The 21,931-nt window shown below is 41.7% G+C and overlaps 1 protein-coding gene across 1 annotated transcript in view; it reads left to right on the forward strand.

Annotated features, from left to right (window-relative positions):
* prkd1 (protein kinase D1) overlaps positions 1–21,931 on the forward strand; it is a 343,163-nt gene that overhangs the window by 250,179 nt on the left and 71,053 nt on the right. The window contains exon 5 of the mRNA XM_078233155.1: positions 19,763–19,973. Within this exon, the coding sequence (XP_078089281.1) occupies positions 19,763–19,973 (211 nt within the window). The remainder of the gene's footprint in view (positions 1–19,762; positions 19,974–21,931) is intronic.

The following is a 21,931-nucleotide window of genomic DNA, read 5'->3' on the forward strand; positions in this document are numbered from 1 at the left end:
TTTTCACAATAACTTAATTACAGTGTTAATGTAAGCCTACTTGTGACACGAATGAATAAACTTTAAACTCTCCCCATAACCCTCGACACCTTAAGCATCAAGAAATCTATTTCCTTTTTAAATATATTCAGTGATTTGGCTTCCACAACCTTCAGTGGTACAGAATTCCACTGGTTCACCAGCCTCTGAGTGAAGAGGTTTCTCCTCATCTCAGTCCTAAATGGTTGACCCCATATCCTGAGATCACGACCCCTTGTCCTAGATCCTCCAGCCAGAAAAAGCAACATCCCTGCATCCCTGTCCAGCCCTGTTAGAATTTTATATGTTTCAATTCGATCCCCTCTCATTCTACTAAGTGAATACAGACCCAGTCGACCTAATCTGTCCTCATACAACAATTCTGCCATCCCATGGTTAAGTCTGGTGAATCTTCGTTGCACTCCCTCTATGGCAAGTAGATTCTTTCTTAGATAAGGAGACCAGAACTGCACACAATACTCCAGGTGTGGTCTCGCCAAGGCCCTGTACAGCTGCAGTAAGGCACCCTTGTTCATGTACTCAAGTCCTCTTGCAATGAAGGCCAACATACCATTGCCTTCCTCACTGCTTGCTGCACCTGCATGTTTGCTTTCAGTGACAGATGCACAAGGAGACCCAGGTCTCATAGTAAACATCAACATTTCCCAACATTTTTTCACTCAGAGGGTGGTGGCAATCTGGAATGCACTGCCTGGGAAGGTCGTCCAGGCTGGAAACCTTACAATCTTTGAAAAGTTTGGATGAGCACTTGAAATATGATAACATTTGAGGATATGGGACAAGTGCAGAGAAATGGAATTAGCGTGCCTTTAATGGAAGATATTGTTGGTGAGAACTCGATGGACTGAAGGGCCTTTTCTGCACTCTATCGCTCTGTGACCGGAATTTTCCCGTCCCGCTCATTACGGGAATTGTAGTGAGGAGTTAAGATGTGAAATAATTCAGGGCAGTGAGCCCAACATGGCTTCAAGAGGCTTTTGTTATATAGAAGCATATTTTTATATGCGGTAGCACGGTAGCACAGTGATTAGCACTGCTGCCTCAGGGCGCCAGGGACCCGGGTTCGATCCTCAGCTTGGGTCACTGTCTGTGCGGAGTCTGCACGTTCTCCCAGTGTCTGCGTGGGTTTCCTCCGGGTGCTCCGGTTTCCTCCCACAGTCCAAAAGACGTGCTGGTTAGATGCATTGGCCATGCTAAATTCTCTGTGGCGACTAGGGGATTTTCACAGTAACTTCATTGCAGTGTTAATGTAAACCTGCTTGTGATACTAATAAATAAACTTTATTTTACTTTTTACAGTCAACACATTATGGATGGCTTAATGTGGACATGCCATGGGAGTTGTAGCTGGTGGGAGGCAGACCATGCAAAGGCCCGTTGGCTTCGTCCGGGATTTTTTGGTTTTGGGGCGAGCGCAGCCAGAAAACCCCACCCAATGACTCCATCTCCACACAACCCCTTCGAGCTTAGTATCCCACCCCCCACCCTTTGGCACTGCGACTCCCGCATTTTGTGTGTTCCCATTCTTGATTCCCCCCCGCATCACTGAAAGGAGATCTTCAGCTGCTTTGCCCCCCTCCTCCCCCTGCCCCCACTTCCTAACACCCTCCCGAAACCACTCCACATCTCTCCTCTAAATTCTGTTCATCTTTTAAATCAGCGCTTTGCTCGGTAGCCCTGATCAATCCTTCCTTCGTTCTGTGCTTCCTCCGATGGTTCTACCTTGAAATGGCTTGGACTGTTTTTTTTAAGTTAGCACACTGTGTAGATGCCAGTTGTTATTTTTGAAATATTTACATTAGCCAGTTACATACAATCAAAATAATACTGTTGCCTCAGTGAACGTCAAGAGATGCTCACATCGGGTGAATGAAGTTCACTGGGGTAAGTACATCTCCATCAATGTCAATGAAATCCCAGCATTAACCTGGTTAAAAAAATCCACTGAACTACTCGCATTATCTTGAAAGTTGCAGAAATGCGAGTGTCACTCCCCTGTCATTGAAATAGGAACATTACTCTAATGAGGTGAAAATAATAATGCTAACCAAGCAAATGATATCAGTATTTCAGTGACAATTAAGTGAATTTCACCAAGAATTATAAAGATTACCTCAATGGATTTCAATGAAATACTATTCTAATAAGTAACACTGGGATACTATTATTAACCATATAAATTTCACTGAAATACTAATGTAATCTCAATGTCTCAGAGCTGACATTATCCGTACTATAATGAGTATCGCAGAAATGCTAATATTAGCCCGAGGAATGTTACAGGGATATGACTGTGAGCTCAGTGAATGTCAATGAAGTGCTAACATTAACTGAATTAATCTCACTGAAATACTAGTGTTACCCAAATGGATGTTATTAAAATATTGTTACCTCAATGAGCGTGACGGAAATATTAACATTAGCTCAATAAATATTGCTAAAAAACTAGTGTTCCAGTAACTGTCATTGTAATATTAATATTATTCTAATGAGTGTCACTATATTGCCAGCATTACCCCAATATGCCATTTGAACACTAATGTTGCCCAGTGTCACTGAAATGCTACATTTGCGGAATGAATGTCACTGAAATACTAATGTTAATTTGCTGAATATCACTGAAATATGAATGTTAATTACTCTAATGAATGTCACTGATTCTAATCTGTGGGAAAGCATTTATCTTGTGTGCTCAGCAGTTGCCTGGAAAGGAGGTTCAGATGTCCTTTACCGTCCTTGTGTGTTAAGCAATTTACCAACCAATGTTTTGAAACCACATTCAGCTGAATTTAAACATTGAGAGGTGACAACTCGCTGTCACTCTCCAACCACTGTAAAACTCATTGCCGAAATGAAATTCAGAAATAAATTTTAAATATGAAAAGATTATAAAATCTTCAACATTATACAATCAAATTAAATGACTCCTTCATGAAATGCACTTTAAACACAATTACTTCATCTTCTGGAATAACATTTATCATTATCTTTCATTTTCTTTTGCTTTAAAAGTGTTTTAAAACTAAAATTATGTTGTTACATGTGTTTAATATAGTCAGTTCCATTTGCTTTTAGATGTGGGTGTATCAGGACTTTGGGGTATCTGCGATATTGATGTAATAGGGTAGACTATGCAAAGTGGAAGGGCTGTGTGCTCTATGTGACAAGGACACAAATATACTGCCATAAACTACAGATAAATTAGTATATTTTTATTAAGTTATTAAGTTTTATTTTAAATTGCGGATGATGCTTTGTCATTTCTCATTTTTCTCATCAATGCTCTTAATTAAATTGCAGTAACCAACACAGCAATTTTAACCCATAAAACTTGACCCTTTTAGAAGAGACTTAGTTCCTGTGGGACAAGTTTGTGTGGGACAAAGGGCATCAAGACTCCACTGCCAACCCATCGGGGACAAGCGCTGGAAAATGGGATTAGAATAGTTAGGTGGTTGTGTTTGACCAGTGCAGAGGCGATGGGCCGAAGAGCCTTTTCTTTGCTGTAGACCTCTATGACTCCAACCTCTTCTGTTTCAGCCCAGGTGGAGTTCCACTTGTGAGACATCTCCTTAAAAGTACTTCGCCATGTCTTCATTGGCCAGTCCCATCTATTTATTTCATCTGAAGGTGTCTGTTCTGGTGGGGCGTACACATCGGCGAGGCAAAATGTGTGCCATGCTAGTCTCAGTCACATTATCCCACAAGCGCCTGTGAAGAGTGCAGCGGAAACAATTTGAGTAATAACAGGCATGGTCACCTCCTACTATTTCTGACTGTCCCGTGTCAGATTTCATGTTGCTTAATTGAGAATGGTACTTTTTTATTAATTTATGGGATGACGGTGTTGCTGGCTAGGCCAGCGTTTATTGTCCATCCTTATGATGGGGGGTGGTACGTACAGTAATACAATCAGAGGACAGTGAGTATGGAGTGAAGTGTTTCTCACTAGGACAGTGTGGCTAAATAGCAAACCAGGTGGTCAGGAAAGCAGAGCCAATGAAACAAAAACAGGTGAAAAACATGAACAGCTCAAAGGAGAGAAACGAGTAACCTGATACAAGCAACTATCTTCAACAATTCACCTTTAAAGGTGTTTCATTTTGGCCCCAAAAACAAACCATGTTATTTATTAAACCACATTCTCACCAACAACTACTAACCTGCCCAATTTGAAACCAGACCTTCATTAAGCCTTTCGCAAGTTTCCAGTGCTTTAATCTGCCTCTCACTATTGAACTGAAATGTTGAAATATTTATTTGTTGTTTGCTGTATTCGAATCTGAATAAACTGATGCACACACTGCCAAAATCCCATTCCTCTTGAGAAGTAAAGTAAGAATTTTCCCAAATATTTTTGGCACAATCGGTTAATTCATTGAATAATTCATTGGGAAAAAAGAAGAAAGTTCAAGTAAAGTCTTTCTGACAGAGATGTGGTTCGGTGCTCTGTACTGCAGCCTCTGAGACTTTGCAGACTGTGTTTGTAAAAAAATACTAAAACATTTTAAACTCAAAACGAGATTGTGGCCTCAATATTCATAACCCTACAAACAGCCGCAGCGATCATGAAACACTCACGCACGATGGTGCAGTACCGTGAGAGGCGAGACTGTGTTAAAGCTAGCCTGCACTGTTTAAAGTTTAGTGGTGGGATTTGCCTGTGGTGAGGAGTATTCTGCAGTCAGGGAGGGACCAGCTCAGCAGGGGATGAGGTCTCACACAAATCCTGCTGCAAGGGACTGAGATAAGGCTTCATTGTGGTGTCCTGTAAAAGAAGGTTGATGAGTATAAATAATTAAATACTTGATGCATTGGCATTGATGGCCAGAAAGTCTGCAGTCAATGTCAAAGAGCTGGAGGCCATCCTTCCTCGCATGCACGTTGTGGTCAACCCCATGAACAGACATGCAGAGCTGCCCATTTTGCAGCATCTGATGACCCATGTCTCTGCTTTGATTGCAAGCCAGCAGGAGCCAATCAGTGTCTGAGTGCTGCAATGGAAGCTCAGACTGCTGTCATCACAGCTAACCAGTGTTAAAGAGCTTGCAAAATGTCACAACAATCCAGCAATCTGTCCTCCCAACACTTTCCCAAGGTTCACTCCTGGGGCAATGTCTGTGGAACACAAACCTTGCTGTACTCTCACTGAATGAAACCATGCATCCTCCCACCACTGCCACTTCATTAATGCTTCCGCTGCTATCTGTTCAGATGATGCAGTCCATAGCCATGAATCCTTAACCAGAGCTGCTGGGACTATCCTGAAAGACCATCTATCATAGAATCCCCACAATACAGAAAGAGGCTATTCGGCCATCGATTCTGCACTGCGTCTCCGACAGAGCATCTTACCCAGACCCTATAACCCCATGTATTTACCCCATAATCCCCCTAACCTACACCTTTTGGTACACTAAGGGGCAATTTAGCATGGCCAGTCCACCTAACCTACACATCTTTGGAGTGTGGGAGGAAACCAGAGCACCCGGAGGAAATCCACGCAGACACGGAGAGAACGTGCAGTCTCCACACAGACAGTGACCCAAGGCCGGAATCAAACCTGGGACCCTGGAGTTGTGAGGCAGCAGTACTATCCACTGTTCCACTGTACCATCCCCAGATTTAGAGCCCTCTGTACCTTGGAATTCTGCAGCCATTCTCCATTTAAGCAATACTCTGTTTGTTTATTCTTCCTGTCAAAGTGTAGAACTTCACATTTTCACACATTATACTCCACTTGCCAAATTTTTGCCCACTCACTCAATCTATTTATATCCATCTGCAACCTCCTTATATTCTCCTCACAAGATACTTGCCTATTTAGCTTTGTGCCATTTGCAAATTTGGCAGCCATGCTTTCACTCCTTTCATCGAAGTCATTGGTTTGAATTGTAAAATGTTGAGGTCCCAGCACAGACCCCCGCGGGACTCTATTCGCCACATCCTGTCAACAATAAAAATACCCATTTATACATACTCTCTGTTTTCTGCCAGCTAGCCAATCTTCTATCCATGGTAATATGCTATCTTATCAAATGTCTTCAGGAAATCCAATACAGCACATCTACAGGCTCTCCTTTAATCTCAATGCATCTTACTTTTTCAAAGAACTCCAAAAGTTGGTTAAACATGATTTCCCTTTCACAAAACCATGCTGACTCTTCCTGAGTACTTTGAGTTCCTCTAAGTGCCCAGCTATAACATCCTTAATGAACAGTTCTAGCACTCTCCCCATGACAGATGTCAAATTAACTGGCCGACGGTTTCCTGTTTCCTGCTTCCCTCCCTTCTGATAGAACCTTTCCAGAACCTAGTAAATTTTGGAAAATTAGCACCAAGACATCTACTACGTCATTAACCTCTTTAAAGACTCTAGGATGAATTCCATCTGGACCCGGAGACTTGTCAGGCCACAATTATATCAGTTTGCTCAGTACAGCTTCCCTAGTGATTGTCATTTCACCAAGGTCCACCCTCCCTTACAGCTCCTGATTTACAGCTATTCCTGGAATGGTTTCTGTATCCTCTACAGTGAAAGCAGAAGCAAAATATCTGTTCATTTCATCTTCCATTTCTTTATTATCTACTATTAATTCCTTATTCCAGAGGACCAACACTCACATTCCTTACTGTTTTCCTTTTAAGACACTTGCAGAAACTCATATTATCTGTTTTTATATAGTCAGCATCTTCCAATTTCTTTCTGATTGACCCATTCATCACTATCCGCGAATCTTTATATGGGCTTATTAACTGATTAATTTGGACTCAATTTGGGGAGAGTTAAATTCTTGTCCCACCCTCCCTCCTCGTTATTGCTGGCATCTGGATTGAAATGAGGACACATGGCCCCTCTTCCTGACTTTGGGAAGGGACCCCTGAAATTTCGCAGGAATATCCTTCCTGCATTGCCCAATCCTCAACCATACTCAGAGCTCACAGCAAAGCAGCTGACCAGGCCCTCTGAATTGACAGAAGCCAGCTCGCCAATACGGACCATGTCAACATGGTGAGATTCCGTAATCCCAAGCCCCTTGTAACCTTGATTCACTCTCGTAAATGATATTTGAGAAGGCTGTATGTGTAGAATAGCTTGAAAATTTAACAGAATAAAAGAATAACCTTGCTTCATTTAGGTATTTTACTGATTGGTGGTGATATTTGAGATGTTCCAGTGAATGGTACCACCATGGAATTGTGGCTAGGGGCATCGGGGGATGTGGAGAAGCTAGATATTTTTGGTTATTTATCACAGTGCCATACATGGGATCTCCTCTGCACCCTCTCCAGTCCAATCACATCCTTCCTATAATGTGGCAACCAGAACTGCACACAGTACTCTAGATGTGGCCTAACCAGCGTTTTATACAGCTCCATCATAACCTCCCTGCTCTTATACTCTGTGCCTTGGCTAATAAAGGCAAGTATTCCAGATGCCTTCTTAACCAACTTATCTACCTGTCCTGCTGCCTTCAGGGATATTTGGGCATACACCCCAATGTCCGTCTGGTTCTCTGTACTTCCTAGTGTCCTACCGTTAATTGTGTTTTCCTTGTCTTGTTAGTCCTCCCAAAATGCATCACTTCAAACTTTTCAGGGTTAAATTCCATTTGCTGCTGTCCTCACGTCGGACCAGTCCGTCTATATCTTCCTGTAATCTAAGGCTTTCCTCCTCGCTATTCACCACACACCAATTTCTGTGACATCTAAGAACTTACTGATCATTAATGTACACTGCAAACAAAAAGTAACTCAGCACCAATCCCTGCGGAACACCACTGGACACAGCCTTCCAGTCACACAAACAACCTTTGATCATCACCCTCTGCCTCCTGCCACTAAACCAATTTTGGATCCAATTTGGAAAATTGCCCTGGATCCCATGACCTTCTTGATCAATTTCCCATACAGAACCTTGTCAAAAACCTTGTAAAGCACATCAACTGCACTGCCCTGATCAACTGCACTGCCCTGATCAACTGCACTGCCCTCATCAACTGCACTGCCCTGATCAACTGCACTGCCCTCATCAACTGCACTGTCCTCATCAACTGCACTGTCCTCATCAACTGCACTGCCCTCATCAACTGCACTGCCCTCATCAACTGCACTGCCCTGATCAACTGCACTGTCCTCATCAACTGCACTGCCCTCATCAACTGCACTGCCCTCATCAACTGCACTGTCCTCATCAACTGCACTGCCCTCATCAACTGCACTGCCCTCATCAACTGCACTGCCCTCATCAACCGCACTGCCCTCATCAACTGCACTGCCCTCATCAACTGCACTGTCCTCATCAACCGCACTGTCCTCATCAACCGCACTGCCCTCATCAACCGCACTGCCCTCATCAACCGCACTGCCCTCATCAACCGCACTGCCCTCATCAACTGCACTGTCCTCATCAACTGCACTGCCCTCATCAACTGCACTGTCCTCATCAACTGCACTGTCCTCATCAACCGCACTGTCCTCATCAACTGCACTGTCCTCATCAACCGCACTGCCCTCATCAACTGCACTGCCCTCAACTACGCACCTAGTCACCTCCTCAAAAAATTCAATCAAATTTCATAGACATATTCTCCCCCTGACTAAGCTATGGTTGCAATACCAATATTGATCAGTATTACATTGTATCTGCTATTGGATATTTGAGCTCTTCTGGAAAATATATACTTTGCACACAACTTACTGGTTTCGATAGTGAAAAAAATAATGCGTGTTTTCTATGCAGTTTAATTAAATCTTCAAATGTATTTGTAATTTGCACTGAATGTTTAATGTTTCCTATTGGGAGACTCATGGGATTAGACATAAGAGGTTTGTGTTTACAACAAAATAAAAGCAGCTGTTGAAAAGAACACCTTTAAAAACCTGTAAAAATGTCTGTGGGATAAATAAATGCAAAATAAAATCACACAAATATCAGCAGCTGGCATCGACCTTTAACCCTTTACTGTCACCATTTCAAATTACTCATATTCTAAGCAGCAGAGAGTCATTTTTTCTGAACCTAAGTGTGTATTTGGCTAAAGTTCTAAAAGGGGCTCTCACAGGGAAGTTCAAGTCCAATAGTTTGTCATTGATGGTCACTGATATAGTTGACATCTTTCTGATGGGAAATGATGGGAATTCAGCCTCAGAATATGGTGATCATCTGCTGGACTTCCTCTGATGGCTGAGCAAACCGATTCCAGAAGGGCCGAGTCTGCCACAAGTGCCACGCATGCAGTTGTCCCTTGCCCGCAGTGTGGAATTATTCCCACCGATTTGCAGGGCTGGTGTCTGCTCTGGACATCATTGCTAGAGAATGTGTTATAAATTGTCGCTGATTGAATCAGAAAAATGGTAAATTTTCTGAAAAATGTTAAACGCTATTTCTGTTTGTCACCCAAATATAAATTGTGTGATTTGCTGCAGTGTTTGACAGTGATGGATTTGATCTAAATATCAGATAGACTCTGACAAAAATAGGTTTACATTTAAGTTTATTCTAGAATGAAGTTAAACTGTGTTTAGGAATCTAGGCGTAGCCCACTTATTCAGCATTTCAAGTTGAAAGTGTTCATTCTGTAGATGTGTTGCAAGTTGCTGAGTTAAACGCTATTTCTGTTTGTCACCCAAATATAAATTGTGTGATTTGCTGCAGTGTTTGACAGTGATGGATTTGATCTAAATATCAGATAGACTCTGACAAAAATAGGTTTACATTTAAGTTTATTCTAGAATGAAGTTAAACTGTGTTTAGGAATCTAGGCGTAGCCCACTTATTCAGCATTTCAAGTTGAAAGTGTTCATTCTGTAGATGTGTTGCAAGTTGCTGAGTTAAAATTTACACTGGGAGTTAGTGTGTAAAGGAGGAATGAGAATCTTAACGTTTTCAACAATCCCTGTTCTAATACTTTGTTGAAAATGTGACCTACCTAAATGCAAAGGCACCTACCAAATATCATCGACAAAGGGGCAGGACACCAACAGCTCTTGTGTACAAATATTGGGACCAGGCAAAAATGACATAAATTCTTACGAAATAAAATCATAGAATCATAGAGACCTACAGTGCAGAAGGAGGCTGTTTGGCTCATCAAGCCTGTATCAACAACAATCCCACCCTTGCTCTATCCCCACAACCCCACATATTTACCCTGTTAATCTCCCTAGACACTAAGGGGCAATTTATCAAAGCCAATCCACCTAACCTGCATATCTTTGGACTCCAAATTATCTCCAAATTATTTTATAAAATATTTTTCTGAACAAGATTTTTACTATCTCCCCCAACTCTTCCCAGAACATTTGTGTCAGGAAAACATAGTACATCTGCAATAAACATGGATTCTGTTGCAATTTTTTGCATAAAATAAATTAAAAAGTGAATGGGACCATGTCAGATGTGTGTCTATTGTTACCTCTTCTGGAACTGCATTATGAATCTCAGTTTGAATATCTTTCCAACAAAGTTACACCATTTCTGGACAGATACAGCTTAGGAAAATAGAAACTTAAAGGTGTAATATCTGCTGCATTTTGTAATGGTGTTATATAATGTCACAGTAGATAATTTTGGGTATGAGTCCAATCGAGGTACTGATTGGTGTTATAGTTATTCTTTTATAAAGGGATAGGCAAATAGAGATGGAAGGAATGAGAGTGGCAAGTTGGAGATGAAAGAAAATCAAATAGCTAAGATTCTTAATCATAAGATAAGACCACACTTGGAATACTGTGTGCAATTCTGGTCACCCTATTATAGAAAGGATATTATTAAACTAGAAAGAGTGCAGAAAAGATTTATTAGGATACTATCGGGACTTGATGGATTGAGTTATAAGGAGAGGCTGAATAGACTGGGGCTTTATTCTCTCGAGCGTAGGAGGCTGAGGGGTGACCTTATAGAGATCTATAAAATAATGAGGGGCATAGACAAGGTAGATAGTCAATATCTTTTCCCAAAAGTCGGGGGGTCTAAAACTAGAGGGCGTAGGTTTAAGGTGAGAGGGGAGAGATACAAAAGTGTCCAGAGAGTCAATTTTTTCACATAGAGGGTGGTGAGTGTCTGGAACAAGCTGCCAGAAGTAGTAATAGAGGTGGGTACAATTTTATCTTTTAAAAAGCATTTTGATAGTTACATGGGTACGATGGGTAAAGAGGGATATGGGCCAAATGCGGGCAATTGGGATTAGCCTAAGGGTTTAAAAAAAAGGGCGGCATGGACAAGTTGGGCCGAAGGGCCTGTTTCCATGCTGGAAACCTCTATGACCCTGTGACTCTAAGAGAGATCAAAACCAATCAGGGCATGGTGAGGGTGAAACATCTATGTGGAGTGTGCAGAAAAATCATTATTAGCTTCTCATAAGAACATAAGAACATAAGAAATAGGAGCAGGAGTAGGCCATCTAGCCCCTCGAGCCTGCCCCGCCATTCAATAAGATCATGGCTGATCTGACGTGGATCAGTACCACTTACCCGCCTGATCCCCATAACCCTTAATTCCCTTACCGATCAGGAATCCATCCATCCGCGCTTTAAACATATTCAGCGAGGTAGCCTCCACCACCTCAGTGGGCAGAGAATTCCAGAGATTCACCACCCTCTGGGAGAAGAAGTTCCTCCTCAACTCTGTCTTAAACCGACCCCCCTTTATTTTGAGGCTGTGTCCTCTAGTTTTAACTTCCTTACTAAGTGGAAAGAATCTCTCCGCCTCCACCCTATCCAGCCCCCGCATTATCTTATAAGTCTCCATAAGATCCCCCCTCATCCTTCTAAACTCCAACGAGTACAAACCCAATCTCCTCAGCCTCTCCTCATAATCCAAACCCCTCATCTCCGGTATCAACCTGGTGAACCTTCTCTGCACTCCCTCCAATGCCAATATATCCTTCCTCATATAAGGGGACCAATACTGCACACAGTATTCCAGCTGCGGCCTCACCAATGCCCTGTACAGGTGCATCAAGACATCCCTGCTTTTATATTCTATCCCCCTCGCAATATAGGCCAACATCCCATTTGCCTTCTTGATCACCTGTTGTACCTGCAGACTGGGCTTTTGCGTCTCATGCACAAGGACCCCCAGGTCCCTTTGCACGGTAGCATGTTTTAATTTGTTTCCATTGAGATAGTAATCCCATTTGTTATTATTTCCTCCAAAGTGTATAACCTCGCATTTATCAACGTTATACTCCATTTGCCATATCCTCGCCCACTCACTCAGCCTGTCCAAATCTCTCTGCAGATCTTCTCCGTCCTCCACACGATTCACTTTTCCACTTATCTTTGTGTCGTCTGCAAACTTCGTTACCCTACACTCCGTCCCCTCCTCCAGATCATCTATATAAATGGTAAACAGTTGCGGCCCGAGTACCGATCCCTGCGGCACGCCACTAGTTACCTTCCTCCAACCGGAAAAACACCCATTTATTCCGACTCTTTGCTTCCTGTCGGATAGCCAGTCCCCAATCCACTTTAACACACTACCCCCAACTCCGTGTGCCCTAATCCTCTTCAGCAGCCTTTTATGGGGCACCTTATCAAACGCCTTTTGGAAATCCAAAAACACCGCATCCACCGGTTCTCCTCCATCAACCGCCCTAGTCACATCTTCATAAAAATCCAACATGTTCGTCAAGCACGACTTTCCCCTCATGAATCCATGCTGCGTCTGATTGATCGAACCATTTCTATCCAGATGCCCTGCTATCTCCTCTTTAATAATGGATTCCAGCATTTTCCCTACTACAGACGTTAAGCTGACCGGCCTATAGTTACCCGCCTTTTGTCTCCTTCCTTTTTTAAACAGCGGCGTAACATTAGCCGTTTTCCAATCAACCGGCACTACCCCAGAATGCAACGAGTTTTGATAAATAATCACTAACGCATCCACTATTACCTCTGACATTTCTTTCAATACCCTGGGATGCATTCCATCCGGACCCGGGGACTTGTCCACCTTCAGTCCCATTAGTCTACCCAGCACTGCCTCTCTGGTAACATTAATTGTATGAAGTATTTCTACTGCTGCCAACCCTCTATCGTTAATATTTGGCAAACTATTTGTGTCCTCCACCGTGAAGACCGACACAAAAAACGTATTTAAAGACTCAGCCATATCCTCATTTCCCACTATTAACTCCCCCCTCTCGTCCTCCAAGGGTCCAACATTCACTCTAGCCACTCTATTCCTTTTTATATATTTATAAAAACTTTTACTATCATTTTTTATATTAATTGCTAGCTTAGCTTCATAGTCTATCCTTCCTTTCTTTATCGCTTTCTTAGTCTCTCTTTGTTGTTTCTTAAATTTTTCCCAATCACTTGTTTCTCCACTATTTTTGGCCACTCTGTACGCAGCTGTTTTTATTTTAATACTCTCCTTTATTTCCTTCGTTATCCACGGCTGGTTCTCCCTTTTCTTACAATCCTTTTTTTTTGCTGGAATATATTTTTGCTGAGAACTGAAAAGGATCTCCTTAAAAATCCTCCACTGTTCCTCAGCTATCCTACCTGCCAGCCTGCTCTCCCAGTCTACCTTAGCCAATTCATCCCTCATCCTATCATATTTCCCTCTGTTCAAACAGAGGACACTGGTTTGGGACCAAACTTTCTCCTCTTCCATCATGAAAAGATGCAGAAAGGTGGACATTGAAATTACTAAAAGTGAAAAAAAATCTTAAAGTTCTCAAAAAGAATGACATACTGCTGGGGGATGCCACTATGAAGTGTTACTCTATAATCAGCGTTATAATTTTCCATTTGCCATTCCAACACCACTGAAAGCGCTTGTGTCTATTTGCATCAAGACCAAGACAACATTCAGAGTGGCATGGAAGGTTCGTGTCACACAAGTGCCAAACAATGAGCATCTCCACCAAGAGAGAATCTAACCATCTCCCCATGACATTCAACAGCATTACCAACACTGAGTCCCCAATTTTAATATTCTTGGGGGTTACCATTGATGAGAAACTGAGCTAGGTTTGCCACATGAATATTGTGTCTACAAGAGCAGGTCAGAGGCTGGCGAGTAATTCACTTCCTAACTCCCCAAAGCCTGCTAACCATCAGCACAAGTTAGGTGTGTGATGGAATACTCTCCACTTATCCGGATGAGTACAGCTCCAATAACACTCAAGAAGCTCAACACCATCCCGGACAAAGCAGCCCCACTTGATTGACATTCCATCCACCACTTCCAACATCCAATTCCTCCACCATTGATGCATTGTGACAGCAGTATGAGCCATCTACAAGATGCATTGCAGCAACTCACCAAGGCTCCTTTGACAGCAACTTCCAAACTCATGACCTTTATTCCCTAAAAAACATAGGCAGCAAATGCATAAGTCCTCTCTTAGTCTTTCATCATCCTAAAATGCAAATATATCCCTGTTCCTTCATTGTCACTGGGTCAAAGTCCTTTCGAGCAGCTCTGTAGGTGCAGTGGTTTATCATAGAATCCCCACAGTGCAGAAGGAGGCCATTTGGCCCATTGAGCCTGCACAGACAACAATCCCACCCATTCCCTAGTCCTGCAAACCCATGTATTCACCCTGCTAATCCCCCTGGCACTAAGGGTCAATTCAGTGTGGCCAATCATCCTAACCCGCACATCTTTGGACTGTGGGAGGAAACTGGAGCACCCGGAGTAAACCCACACAGACACAGGGAGAATGTGCAAATTCTACACAGACAGTGACCCAAGTCGGGAATCGAACCCGGGTCCCTGGCGCTGTGAGGCAGCAGTGCTAACTACTGTGCCACCGTGCTGCCGCATAGGGAAGGTGGCTCACAAGCACCTTGCAATTAGGAATGGGCAATAAATGCTGACCTCGCCAGCACACCCACACGCCATGAACAAATAGTAATCAAAAGCCTGAAGCTCATTTTTCCCTCGCTCACTTGAAATTATACTGTGGGCCGTTTTTGTAGATCGGCACTTGATTTGTACATAAAAACCTTCAGCAACTGTCAGCATTTTAACTTCAGCTTTGACAAAAGGTCAACTGGATCTGAAACGTCAGCTCTTTTCTCTCCTTACAGATGCTGCCAGACCGGCTGAGATTTTCCAGCATTTTCTCTTTGGTTTCAGATTCCAGCATCCACAGTAATTTGCTTTTATCCAGCATTTTAATGTATCCTGTTTTACCAGTGATGTCCGGTCCATCTCTGGTTTCCACGTCACATTCTGTCATTTGCAGTTCATGCAAGACTTAATTTTCTTCCATTTTCATTCAATTGAATCGCTGTGTCACTGAAAGTCACCTCATTAAAGTGGATCGAATTGAAAGCCATTTAAGAGTGAATTTTACCCCATCACGGCCAATTTTGGTACGAATCCCACTGGCAACATTGAGGTATTTTAAAATTATTTTGATACACAGTTAGGTGGATTTCATTTTACAGAAACTTCATTGTTCTCAATTCACTGGTCAAATCGCTGAATATTAACCTCCCAAGGCCAGGAGACTTGGTCAAAGCCTGGTGATTTGTCACCCTGTGCTCAACACGAAAGATTTGTGTAACTCACAGTTTGCTGCTTCTGCATTTGGCGTTACATTCGACAACACACCTGGGTATTGCAGTCACACAAGGGGATGCGAATCTGTTCCATTCTGCAAAACCTACTTTGACCTTTAACTTTTATTGACCGCTGGAGAAAATGACTATTCAGTGAAAGCCCATTTGCTAATTAAACGGGGCTTCCAAGAACTCTGCCGCAATACAAAAAATCTGGATGGATTATCCTTGGCTAACAGTTGTGATTTGGAGCTCAGGTAACACATTAATGCCCCTGTCATCGAGTATAATTTTACAATGAAATCTGAGAATGTGTACTACTGATTTTAAACTGAATTACATGCTGCGGGGTTCATAGGTCAAACCAAAAACAGTCCTCACCACCTACATTGTTGCTGCTTATCCAGTTGCTACCTACATTGGGCAAATGATGATAATTATTTATCATTACCTTTGAATTCAGTTACAAAGGCAGCCTTCACGGTTAAGGGATTAAGCACTCTGGCCATTGTGGGCAATGCATTAAATTGTTCACACCTTGTTAAATTCGGATTAAGTACTGTTAACTATTCACCTGAGGAACTGACTGCCTCAATACTATAATGCAAATGTCTCGGTTAAAAGGAATCCACCTGGCACAAATAATGGCGAGTGAAAGCTCTCTTCATCCATTTTTATTATTTCAGGGGCAGCTGATCGAAGCTGCTTGAATCTCCACTTTCTAACTCCATCCCCAGGTTGCTAAACCGATGGAGATTACAGGCAACTGCTCAGTAAATACACTGGAGATAGTTTCCAGTTAATTAAATCATTATCCAATACAAAGGCCTGGGGGAATCAATACAGTTTGCCAAGAAGCACACTTTTTATTTGTTGATGGGTCTGAACCCCACTGACAAGGTCAACATTTGTTGTCCATCTCTAATTACCCTTGAGAAGGTGGTTGTGAGCTTCTTGAACTGCTATAGTCTATGCAGTGTGAATACAGCCACAGTGTCATTCTGAAGGGAGTTCCAGGACTGTGACACATTTTGACACTTCATCAATGTGCGATACTGTACTATAGTACTTCCTGTATTGAGGGAAACATAGAAGCAAGGTCCTTCGAGCCTGCTCTGCCATTCATTATGATCATGACTGATCTACAGGGAGTGACGCACTCTTAGAGTTGACATCTTTTCGATAAGAAATTAAAGTAAAAAATATCATGACGCTACCTTAAAATATCAGAAAGTTCTGTTTAGTGTCCTGGCCAATAATATTTAATGTCCTCATCCAATATCACTTTAATCAGATTATCTGCTCATTTATCGAAGTGCTATTCATGGGATCTTGCTGTGTACAAATTGATTGCCATGTTTCGAACAGTAACTCCATGTCACAAAGTGCTTCATTGGCTGAAAGAAAACTTTGGACATCCTGAGCTTGTGAAAGGCGATATGTAAATGCATCTGCTTCACTTGTCTATAACCAGAAGGATTCACTTTCACAAACTCCAACATTACTTTTTTGCAACTCCAGCGGATAGGTGCTATGAATCATTACAGTCGCTTGTTACCGAGATTATGTATCAGCAATAACATTACAACAGAACTGCGTAAAACAGGTGAATCCCATTAACACAAACAGGCCTGTTATATAACTAGTACACTGACTACACTGGTCATAGAATTCCCTGTAGTCTAAACTGTTTATGGTTTGATAAACCTGAAGTGTTGACATCACAATTGAATACAATACCTGCCATGACGATCTGACTGTCACCTATACGTGTACACTAAAGCAGGCACAACTCTTTAAAAACAAGGCTCCACAACATACTGGTGAAATATTGTCCACAGAGAACAATTTCAAAGTTACAATTTAATCTGGAGGTTCAGGGAATGTACATAAAGCTTCTCTTTACATTGCTGTTAGAGACACGGTCAGTCATACCTTTGTATTCACCCTCCTATGAACTATTCCATTCTGAACAATGGCGAAAAACCCAACAATTAACATCCTGACCACTCTGAAACAATTGGTTGAAAGTGAATTTTGAAACTGATGGGGATGTGACGAGTAATTTTGAATTCTAGTTTGTGAGGCTGAATATTGAAAGTCTGAGTTAAACTCTTCCCCTCATTTCTGACTCTCCTTGCTCTGTATTCCCAACACAGGCTTTACCTGCTCCTTTTTGCTTCAGCCTCTTCCAGGCCCTAACACTAAGATATGTACAAATTAATGTCTGCTACTCAATCCCATCCCAATCCCATCCAGGCCTCAGAACATAGGAACATAGGCCCTAACGCGTGACCCCACGTATTTACCCTGCTAATCCCCCTGACATCAAAGGGCAATTTACCATGGCCAATCAACATACATCATTGGAATAGCTTTGATATTCAACATCCAATAATTATTCACAATTGATTTTTCAGTTAATGATACCAAATAGTTCATGAGGTGACAAAACTTGGGTCGGGTTCATTTGTTCCCTTTGTGACAAAAAATTCGATGGTTATTGAGAATTGGTAGCAAAGGTTTCTTATATAGTTTCCTGCATCTTGGTTGGGAGGGATATTTAATGTAATTATTATTAAATGATTCGTTACTTCAGCATTTCCCAGGATTTTCAGTAATTTTGGAAGACAGGTTGTAGTCTCCCAGAATTACAAATTTTGGACATTGTGTGTGAAACATTGACGGCCGGAATTTTACCGCCCGCCCGCCTGCCAGAGGAATCGGAGCAGATGAGGAGCGGCCAATGGGAAAGTCCATTGACCTCGGGTGGGATTTTTTGTTTTCGGGACGACCAAGTCTGTAAAATCCCATCCCTGATTTTAACTTGTGATAAAAGCAGAGTAACTTTTAGCTGTCTGGTGCCTTGTGCAGGTGAAGATTCTGGAACCATGTTCCATGTTTTGTATTTAAGAGGCGGCTGGATACAGCACTTGGGGCGAATGGGATCAAAGGTTATGGGGAGAAAGCAGGATTAGGCTATTGAGTTGGATGATCAGCCATGATTGTGATGAATGGCGGAGCAGGCTCGAAGGGCCGAATGGCCTCCCCCTGCTCCTATCTTCTATGTTTCTATGTTTCTATTTGCTGAATCCTGCTAAATGAAGGGAATGTATAGTCTCTTTATTCAGCCTTCCCAGTATGCTACAAGATGTGTGCCTGTGTGTATCCCTCAATCATTAACTCCCACTGAGGCACAGAGGTAGAAATTTAAAGTCAGCTGCCTTTAATTCAAATAATTTTTTGAGGTGGAAAAGAAATGAATTAGCCATCAGCTCCAATTTTGTTGGTTTAATTAATATGTACAGTTACTGGATAATTCAAATTAAACAACAACTACACCTCCATCATATTATTGAAATGCAGCTTATTAAAACATGCTTGTGGAGTTAGTTGTGGGGAGGTTACTAAAGAAATGATTGGCAGGATAAGCAATTCCAGTCCTGACAGTAGAATATATTATGCAAATGACTGCATTTGTAATTCAGCAATCTACCCTCACACTTGTGGTATAAATACCAACATACTGTGAGTTCAATACATTAGTATTTAAGTTGCATAATAGGTGTACTTGTAGCATCTGCCGGAAACTGAGAAAACATAGAGTGCAAATGTTTTAGAATTCAAAGAAAATGTCAGATCAAACAGTATTTTAAAATTCAGGCACACATTAACTGCTGTGATATTACTAATCAAAAATGACAATCACATCCCTGATTCAGTAAGAGAATATAAAGATCATATATTCATTTTGTGTTTTAACCTAAGTGATATTGCTAAAGTACAATCTTATTTCCATAACTGTGCATTGCAAATACTTGCTTAACCTTCTCACTTTCCAAAGCACTTTGAAACTGACTCAACAGTATTTCTATCTGATAGCTAAGTGTGAAGCAATTGGTGTAGAAATTTAAGCCAATCAATGTGCAAATTACTGTTTAATAGTACAAGATAAAATAGATGGTGAAGAATGGAAACGTGTCCCGAACATTCCAAAGTAATTAGGTAAATCCTAATTGCTGTATACATACTGCCATTTTGCAATCTATCAAAGGGTTACCTCACCTTATTCAGTATCATATAAATAACTGTCTAGCTATTGCTCAATATCTACTCCATATTTTTCAAATATCTTTCTAATCTGTTACAGAACAACGGCTGCCAAATAAAATGATGTTTCGTTATTCTGTACTTACAGCAGAAGACACCATCCGAGTCTTTCATTGGAAGAGAGAAACGCTCCAATTCACAGTCATACATTGGCCGTCCCATTCAACTGGATAAGATTTTCCTTTCCAAAGTTAAAGTGCCTCACACATTCGTAATTCATTCTTACACCCGGCCCACCGTTTGTCAGTACTGTAAGAAGCTTTTGAAAGGGCTTTTTAGACAGGGCGTGCAATGTAAAGGTGAGTATTGTTATCAATATGCATGCACTGATGCTCTAGTCCAGAGAGTGAGAACTTTTCAAATTTATCTGAAAACTATTTTTTAAAAAGTTGTGTAATGTCTAATGTGTTTGTGTCTCTTAGATTAAAAGACTGCAGTTTCTTTTTACAATGACAAATGAAATCCTTCCAGGCCCTACTCATTTCATTCAAAAAATTATATTTCATCATAAGTCTACATTATAAAACTATCCAGACTCTCTCGTTGTCATCCCAGTCCCCATCATACTCAACACCATTTAGACTTATATCTTGCTCTTCTGTTTGCAATCCTTGTTTACAATCTAGCAACTATAACTCCTCACGATTCTTGACCAGTCTAAGCTGTGATACAATTTCAAATATGCTGAAGATTTCTCCCAGAGGTTTCTTTAAAGTTTTAATTTAGAAGTAAAGTTTCATAATGAATTCACAGCCCCAGTAATTAATTGGATAATGACTAAACTCAGAAGCTTTGTAATATGTACCCAGGTTCCATCTGTGACACTTTTTAGATCAGGAAAGCGGCAAATGTCCCACTTTATCTGCAACTCTGTTAGACTTATAGAATGGTTACAACACAGAAAGAGGCCATTCTGTCCATCACACTGTACTGGCTCTCTGGAAGGAACGATCCACTGAGAGCCACTCTCCCACCTTCTCCAGGTAGCTCTGCACACCCTTCCTTTTCAGATAATTATCTAATTCTCCCTTGAAAGCCAAAATTGAATGTGGTTCTACTATACTCTCAGACAGTGCATTCCAGATCCTAACCACTCACTCCTATTTTCTATGTTTCGATGTTAAAAGGGGGAAAGTATAAAGGAGATGTGAGAGGCCAGTTTTTTACACAGAGGGTGGTAAGTGCCTGGAATGCGCTGCCAAAGGAGGTGGTAGAAGCAGATACAATAGGAACGTTTAAGAGGCATCTTGACAGATACATGAAAAGGCAGCGAATAGAGAGATACGGATCGCATAGAGGCTAAAGGTCTTTAGTTTGGAAAGGCGTTGTGTGTTGGCGCAGGCTTGGTGGACCAAAGGGCCTGTTCCTGTGCTGACTTTGTTCTGACTTTCAGCAAGTCTGGAGGATCCCTGCGGTGGAAGTGACCAGAAAACCCTGCCATTGTCTCTGACCCAACATCTCAACAACCAGGCCCCAGTCTCACTCAGAACATGTGGACAATACTTCATAGGCCTCAGACTGAACATGGCGCATGTGGCTACCTGTTGTACATGAGACAAAACTTCACCTGGCTTTGACCGCAGAAACCCTCACCAAACTGCGGAGCAAACAAAATAACATCTTGGCCCTGACTCTCAAGTTTGAGGGCAACATCCTGGAGTTCCATTTGCTCTCCAGTAGGGCATTTGACTGGTTTGGGGAGCTGACATTAAAACAGTGATGATGGCTTCTGCTCTTAAAGTCATACGTAAGAAGAATAAGTGTATACAAATTTAACATAAACTCACTCTATGCCCCATTTATAAAGCGTAGAATGCTGTGTGCTTTATTAGCCAAGTTTTCAATCTGTTCTGCTACCTTCTATGATCTATGCACATATGCACTCAGGTGCCTCTGCTCCTGCATCCGTTTAGTATTGCACTCTTTATTTTATATTCTCTTTGTATGTTTTCCGACCAAAATCAATCACTTCCCATTTATCTGCATTAAATTTCATTTGCCATTTGCCCATCCTTTCCACCAATTTGTCTATGTCCTTTTGAAGTTCTACACCATCCTCCTCACAGATCACAATGCTGACAAGTTTTGTTTCATGCACAAATAACTAGGATTGAGCAATAAAATGCAGATCCTGTTCATTGTCCCACTAATCTGAGAAAACAATGTTAACTTTACACAGAATGGCCTGACGCACAAAAAGGATTTTCTTGACTGGAACTTCATGTCCTTTAATTAACTTGCTCATCATTGTTCTTGC

This window comes from Mustelus asterias, chromosome 18 (genome assembly GCF_964213995.1).
Source record: "Mustelus asterias chromosome 18, sMusAst1.hap1.1, whole genome shotgun sequence".
NCBI lineage: Eukaryota > Metazoa > Chordata > Chondrichthyes > Carcharhiniformes > Triakidae > Mustelus > Mustelus asterias.